The 8,335-nt window shown below is 39.4% G+C and overlaps 1 protein-coding gene and 2 pseudogenes across 1 annotated transcript; 2 read left to right on the top strand and 1 right to left on the bottom strand.

The window, feature by feature from the left end:
- Positions 1 to 435: 435 nt before the first annotated feature.
- LOC128309185 (uncharacterized) lies at positions 436 to 1,374 on the bottom strand (annotated as a pseudogene).
- A 1,928-nt stretch (positions 1,375 to 3,302) lies between these two features.
- On the top strand, positions 3,303 to 4,241 carry LOC128309184 (uncharacterized; annotated as a pseudogene).
- A 563-nt stretch (positions 4,242 to 4,804) lies between these two features.
- LOC128309221 (uncharacterized) lies at positions 4,805 to 5,797 on the top strand. The gene has a single exon (XM_053045600.1). It carries the CDS (start codon positions 4,805 to 4,807, stop codon positions 5,795 to 5,797), a length of 993 nt encoding a protein of 330 aa, XP_052901560.1.
- Positions 5,798 to 8,335: the final 2,538 nt, after the last annotated feature.

Genomic DNA, 8,335 nt, shown 5'->3' with positions numbered 1-8,335 from the left:
GCGAATAGTTTTGCACTCAGCCTATGGTTTCGCACACAGCGAATAGTTTCGCACTCAGCGAATAGTTTTGCACTCAACTATTATATTATTGCACTCAGCTATAATAGAATCGTACGCAGATATTACAATATTGCACTCAGCATTATAATATCACTCACTTCTTAAAAGTGATGATCGGAACATAATCCCCGGGTTGAGCCCCCAAATGTAAGAGTTAGAAATTTGGTTGTTACTTTATTCACGTTCAAATCGCTACTGGTTACATTTTTCAATTCTCTCTTAATGTCTATTCGCCTCCCCATTTCTTTTTCTCTCCTCGCTTTCGTCCTCTTCTCCTTCTTACATGTATATATATATATATATTTGGACCACTACCACTAAACCACTATGGACCACTAAATGTAGCAACTACCATCACCGGCAGCTTTGGCAACTCTACCACTCGCACGAGTATTGGCCAAAGCTGGGTTGGCCCACTGTGGTGAAGTGGTAGCCCGTCGATTGACACGTCTAATGAAAAAGGTGTCACTTCGGGATTGACGTTCCTGTAATCAAATCATATACGAAAATGAGTTTTCTATGTTGTGTACAAATTGGATCATTAAATACTTACTGCAAATGCTGGGTCAGGACCATACCAAAAATCGCCACCAGGAATGGGAGTTACAATCTTCCCAAACCCCAGTGGGTATCTTTACAAGCGTCCGCGCATCTTTGGGAAGATTTAAATTCAGCTTCTTCCGTAGGATCGCCAGCATCATGTTGACCGTCGAACGGGGGAGCTGATGCGATACAGCAAGGTATCTCAGGCAGTCAATTAAAGACATGTCATCGAATATGTCGAACGCATCGTCCCAACCGACCGCATCATCTTCAAAATCGGCACAGTCGTCCCCGTCCGAATACATGTCCACCTGGTCGGTATCTATACTAATGTTAGTAATATTATTATACCCTCCACCATTATTGAAATTAAAATCCATGCAATTTTGTCCCCCGTGCCCTGCGTTGCTGGTTCCTGGTCGTGGTCCTTCAATTGCTGCGCTGGTGTCAGGTATGGGTGATGCTGCGATTAAATCTAAAAGAAGAACATGAAATATTCAATCTCGTTACAATAGTATCTTATGTATAGTACAAAATAACATGACCAAGCGTACGAGCTTTTCATTCTGTTAACGCTTGCACTCGCGATTATACTATCCGGGCGTGTAAGAAACGATTACGTTAGTTTCTTTTTACGACTACGTGATCGTTACGCAGAAGCACTATAAATATTTTTGCGCTTTAATTAATTATAACGTAAATTAAATTGTTTTTCTATTACGATCTCAAAGCGTTTTGTTGCCGTAAGCTTCATACTTACAATTCGTCCATGGTCTCTTACTGATAAAATTCTTTCATTAAGAGACAGAGCGTGAGTTTTTGATTAAGTTCTGTTTGAACTATTCACTCCATTACAGCCATGTTAGTTTGTTTTTAGCATTTTAGTTCGGTTTTTGCATTAGCAGATTAAATTATCGAACAACTATTTATTATTCACCAGTTAAATACTCAGTTAATAACTCACAATTTCATTAATTTTATTCCACACAAAATTAATTAACACACTTTCTGATGGGTAACACTATATTGTAGAGATAACATCATCCTTGTTATGTTCAGGATTTCACCCTTGCGTGCACTCCGTCTTTTTTAAACTGGGATTTGGAACCGGACCTGCAATGTAGCAAAGCCGCAACCGCTGCACCACCTGCGTAACATTATATTATCACATAGTTGTGTTTTTTTAATTTAGTAAATGTCCTGGCATGTCATTTCTGACTTGTCAGAATCAAAGGTAGTACGATAGGCACAGCCCAGCGTACGAGATTACAGCACGGATGGAAATTGGTTTTGCTATCGTTTGAAGACGAGCGGCACTATCATCTACATCAGTGATCTCCAACCTATAGTCCGCGGACTACTGGAGTTCCGTGGCACAAGTAAAAATGGTCCGGGAAAAAAAATCTTTGGTCCTTGAACCGATCGCTATCACTTTAAACTCTATGCCAAACAAATTTGTTTGGTGGATATAATGTGCATAGACACATATATTTATTCTACTGAACAGTTAATCGTATGCTAATTAGACACTTTAATTAATCTTTTGCCATTATTATTGGCAACCCCAGCCTCATAGCCTGCGCGTGCGGGCCGCAATTGCAATTTATTAATAAATATTGGTTAAACCAAAGTGGTCCGCGGCACTAATAAGTTTGGAGAGCACTGATCCACACCACCGGGGCCACCTCCCGATGGCCTTGCATTTAAAAATTTGAATAATTTGTTATCTTATTTTGATATAAGATAACAAATTATTCAAATTTTTAAATGCAAGGCCATCGGGAGGTGGCCCCGGTGGTGTGGATCAGTGCTCTCCAAACTTATTAGTGCCGCGGACCACTTTGGTTTAACCAATATTTATTAATAAATTGCAATTGCGGCCCGCACGCGCAGGCTATGAGGCTGGGGTTGCCAATAATAATGGCAAAAGATTAATTAAAGTGTCTAATTAGCATACGATTAACTGTTCAGTAGAATAAATATATGTGTCTATGCACATTATATCCACCAAACAAATTTGTTTGGCATAGAGTTTAAAGTGATAGCGATCGGTTCAAGGACCAAAGATTTTTTTTCCCGGACCATTTTTACTTGTGCCACGGAACTCCAGTAGTCCGCGGACTATAGGTTGGAGATCACTGATGTAGATGATAGTGCCGCTCGTCTTCAAACGATAGCAAAACCAATTTCCATCCGTGCTGTAATCTCGTACGCTGGGCTGTGCCTATCGTACTACCTTTGATTCTGACAAGTCAGAAATGACATGCCAGGACATTTACTAAATTAAAAAAACACAACTATGTGATAATATAATGTTACGCAGGTGGTGCAGCGGTTGCGGCTTTGCTACATTGCAGGTCCGGTTCCAAATCCCAGTTTAAAAAAGACGGAGTGCACGCAAGGGTGAAATCCTGAACATAACAAGGATGATGTTATCTCTACAATATAGTGTTACCCATCAGAAAGTGTGTTAATTAATTTTGTGTGGAATAAAATTAATGAAATTGTGAGTTATTAACTGAGTATTTAACTGGTGAATAATAAATAGTTGTTCGATAATTTAATCTGCTAATGCAAAAACCGAACTAAAATGCTAAAAACAAACTAACATGGCTGTAATGGAGTGAATAGTTCAAACAGAACTTAATCAAAAACTCACGCTCTGTCTCTTAATGAAAGAATTTTATCAGTAAGAGACCATGGACGAATTGTAAGTATGAAGCTTACGGCAACAAAACGCTTTGAGATCGTAATAGAAAAACAATTTAATTTACGTTATAATTAATTAAAGCGCAAAAATATTTATAGTGCTTCTGCGTAACGATCACGTAGTCGTAAAAAGAAACTAACGTAATCGTTTCTTACACGCCCGGATAGTATAATCGCGAGTGCAAGCGTTAACAGAATGAAAAGCTCGTACGCTTGGTCATGTTATTTTGTACTATACATAAGATACTATTGTAACGAGATTGAATATTTCATGTTCTTCTTTTAGATTTAATCGCAGCATCACCCATACCTGACACCAGCGCAGCAATTGAAGGACCACGACCAGGAACCAGCAACGCAGGGCACGGGGGACAAAATTGCATGGATTTTAATTTCAATAATGGTGGAGGGTATAATAATATTACTAACATTAGTATAGATACCGACCAGGTGGACATGTATTCGGACGGGGACGACTGTGCCGATTTTGAAGATGATGCGGTCGGTTGGGACGATGCGTTCGACATATTCGATGACATGTCTTTAATTGACTGCCTGAGATACCTTGCTGTATCGCATCAGCTCCCCCGTTCGACGGTCAACATGATGCTGGCGATCCTACGGAAGAAGCTGAATTTAAATCTTCCCAAAGATGCGCGGACGCTTGTAAAGATACCCACTGGGGTTTGGGAAGATTGTAACTCCCATTCCTGGTGGCGATTTTTGGTATGGTCCTGACCCAGCATTTGCAGTAAGTATTTAATGATCCAATTTGTACACAACATAGAAGACTCATTTTCGTATATGATTTGATTACAGGAACGTCAATCCCGAAGTGACACCTTTTTCATTAGACGTGTCAATCGACGGGCTACCACTTCACCACAGTGGGCCAACCCAGCTTTGGCCAATACTCGTGCGAGTGGTAGAGTTGCCAAAGCTGCCGGTGATGGTAGTTGCTACATTTAGTGGTCCATCAAAGCCGGAAAGCATCATCCCGTTTCTTCGGCCGTTTATAGATGAGCTGAATCTGATTCAGCGAGAAGGCTTGGTAATCGGCGATAAAACGGTGCAATTTGGAGTTCGCGCTTTTATCGCTGATTCGCCAGCTCGAGCACTTTTAAAGGGTAAGATTTTTAAAATGTTTTACTAATTTAATTTACTATTTATAATAGAGCAATAATAAGATACACTATTAATGAATTTTTCGATTTTACTTACAGCAACAACGAGCTACAACGGATATCACGGTTGTATGAAGTGTTCTGCTGTTGGCGAATACTTAAGCGATCGTAAAAAAATGATTTTTGATACCGTCGATGCTCCCCTGCGAACGGACGCAGGGTTTCGTAGTCGAGTGTGTAAGGACCATCATAAGTCTTGGCGATCACCATTGGAAAATTTAGACAATTTTGATATGATCAAAGGTGTTGTCTCCAGCGATCGTCTACACCTAATTGAATTGGGTGGAACCCGGATAATTTTGCGGGGTATGTTGGATGGAGACTATCCAGGGGTTTGTGAAAAGTGGTCCACTCGAACGAAGGTAATTGCATCGCGTTTTTTGTTAAGCATACAGCTTCCTTCGGAGGTGCATCGGCGTATGCGGCACCTAAAACACGTCGCCTTTTGGAAGGGAACGGAATTGCGGTCCTTCCTACATTATGTTAGTATTGTGGTCATGAAGGACTTTATGAATTATCGCACATATCGTCACTTCCTACTCTACTTCTGCGGTGTGACAATATTTTCTTCATTGGCACACCAGCGCCTTTGGCCTCTGGCAGACAAATTCCTTCGCTTATTCGTGAAGGAGTTTGGTTCGATATATGGTCGTGCCTACTTGACGAGCAATATCCACAATCTCCAACACGTGTATGGAGAGGTAGCGTTGTATGGACCGCTCGATGGGTTCTCAGCGTATCCCTTCGAAAATCATTTGCAATTGATTAAACGCTGGGTCCGTTCGGGCACCAAATGTGCGCAGCAAGTGGCAGCCCGATCAGACGAACTTGCACGCGTCGATCGGGCTGTTAACGTAATTGCTCCACAATATCCTAGATTAAAGGTAAATGGTGATGGTGTACACGTGACCGCCGATTTTGCCTTAATGCCAACTTTTAAGGATCAATGGTTTTTAACCAAAGACAACGGCATTGTTAAATTTTTAGAAGCAAAGAAATCTTCTGCGCTTCCCATCTCCGTTGTTGGAGTCCGGTTTTTGTCAGTGGCGGAGCATTTTAACGTATCAGCGGACGACAATGCTTTTCCTCCATTGTCGTCCGCTGCTCTGCACATATATGAGGTGCAAGAGAATGCTCCGTCGCGAATGGTGGAAGTGCCATGGACTGAAATCAGGTGCAAGCTGGTTGCAGTCCGGTTACCTACCCACTGCCTTAATCCTAATTCCACACAACCACTTCCACGTCCTGCTCCCAATACTATTGCCTTTCTTCCTCTTCTTCATACTTTCATTCTTGACTAATCACTCAACTTTTAACTAACTAACTTTTTAATTAATTCCTCCATCACTACCTACAAATTTATCCATACTATTTCAACTAAAACACTAACAAACTAATAACAATATTTCCAATTGGTTGTTCACGCTAAATTTTAAATTTGCTCATAGTTTTATGTTGTAGGAACTTTCTGTGGCCGCGTGAACAGCCTTATTTAATACGGGAGGTAACAAGTGGTAAGTTTTGATACTTCCATGGAATGGTTAAAAGATTCTAATTCAATGTTATGGTTTTATTTACAGACACTTTCATCGCGATTCCGGTACATCGGTGCCCAGTTCGTAGCCGACCCTTTTAACCGCATGGATGATCCGCACCTCGATGATCCAACCCCATTAAACATGGGATTAAATTTCCTTTTTGCATTAACCTATCTAATCACTATTTACGTTAATTAGGTTTAACAGGTTGTTATGAAGTTAGTTACATAAAAGAATAGCTAGATAGATTGATAGATAGACAGATAGATAGATAGGTAGATATGTAGATAGATAGATAGGTAGATATGTAGATAGATAGATAAATAGATAGATAGATAGGTAGATAGATAGATAGGTAGATAGATAGATAGATAGATAGATAGATAGATAGATAGATAGATAGATAGATAGATAGATAGATAGAAAGATAGATAGATAGATAGATAGATAGATAGATAGATAGACAGATAGATAGAAAGGTAGATATGTAGATAGATAGATAGATAGGTAGATAGATAGATAAATAGATAGACAGATAGGTAGATAGATAGATAGATAGATAGGTAGATAGATAGATAAATAGATAGATAGATAGGTAGATAGATAGATAGATAGATAGGTAGATATGTAGATAGATAGATAGATAGATATATAGATAGATAGGTAGATAGAAAGATAGATAGATAGATAGGTAGATAGAAAGATAGATATATTGATAGATAGATAGATAGATAGATACATAGATAAATAGATCGATAGATTTATAGATAGGTAGATAGATAGATAGATTGATAGATAGATAGGTCAATAGATAGTTAGAGAAGTTCAATCGATCGATAGAACGAAGAGATAGCTGATAAAATAAAGGTAGGTAGCTAGGCAGGTAGAAACGTTTTTGGGGTTTGTAACGAAATGTTGGATCATCGAAGATTTTATCTTTAAGCTTGTGGGACATCGTGATCTGTCCAAGCCTTCTCCTAGACGTGCGCATTTGTCCTCTTGGTTGATGACTTTGGTTTGGTTTGGTAACTGGATGTGGTGTGTTTGCATCGCAGTAATGCAATGCGTATTAACTAGGGATGGGTTGATCCGACTTTTTGCCGGATCGGATTAATCCGGTATGCTCCGGGGCCGGAGCACGCTCCGGATTTTAATTTCAGGCTTTGCGGCTTTTGCGCCCCATTACTTATACCAATATGCTATTCCATACTTAAGTTTTATAGAAAAAATACAAACATGGCGACATAATACTGAAACAAATATTTGTCAATAAACTCACCATGGTTATCAACAGCATAACCTAGCAAAACAATGCAATGCAAAACAATGCAGTGCAATGGACCGAATTAGTAAAGTAACCTAACACTTCAAGAACTTTTATGATATCTAATGTTCCCTGTGAAATCTATAGTGGGCAGTTGTAACATTCCATTGAGTAGTAATTGTAACAGGAGCATTTGTGTGATTATTTAACACTTAACATTCTTTAATCGATCAATAAAATGTTTGTTTCTTTTTATTACAGATATAAATTAGCTTGTAAAGCGTAAATTTGTTAATGGAAGCAAGAATCTAACGCAAATTTATTGAATATATTTTTGATCTTGTAGCAAAAATACTAACACCCCAATGCGCATAATCAACGTGTTAAGAATTAATAAAAAAGGAGAGAGCTTACGAGAGAGACGAACGAGAACAAACAATTTTGAGCGCAAATAGTCTGACACGTGTGTATGAAACGGCCGCTCGGCGTGCTTTAACATACGTGTGCAAACAGGAAAGGTATACACTTCAGGTTGAGCAACAGGAGGACCATGAGATCGTTTCTTCCTTGCTCTCCGCTTATGCTCTCAAATTGTGTGTGCTCTCACCTAGTTCACCTCAAATGGGAAACATTCTCACTATAGGCGCTCCGACTGATCCACGAAATTTCATACAAAATTGGATGATCCGGACTCAAGAAATCCGGACCTACCGGAACCATTCTTACTATAGAAACTCCGGCTGCTCCGGATCTTCATACAAAAGCCGGACTCAAAACAGCCGGACCTAGTGGAATTATTCTCACTATGAAAACTCCAGCTGATCCGGATCGCCGGATCTATCATGTGTGCGTTGCTTTGCGGCGTTCTGTCGTTATTTTACTTTGACTGTTATTATTGCGTTTTACTTATTGTCGGTAATTATCGATTTTATTAATGTTTTATATGAAAATAAACGGTTTTTAAGGGGGATGAGCAAAAAATTTTAAAATTCTTTCCAAGTGGCAAAAATTTCCATGTAATTAAAAAAAGTCTCAGT

The sequence above is a fragment of the Anopheles moucheti genome, unplaced genomic scaffold, assembly GCF_943734755.1.
Source record: "Anopheles moucheti unplaced genomic scaffold, idAnoMoucSN_F20_07 scaffold_24_ctg1, whole genome shotgun sequence".
NCBI lineage: Eukaryota > Metazoa > Arthropoda > Insecta > Diptera > Culicidae > Anopheles > Anopheles moucheti.
Note: the sequence above shows the minus strand (reverse complement) of the source record. Positions and strands in the feature narration are given on the sequence as shown.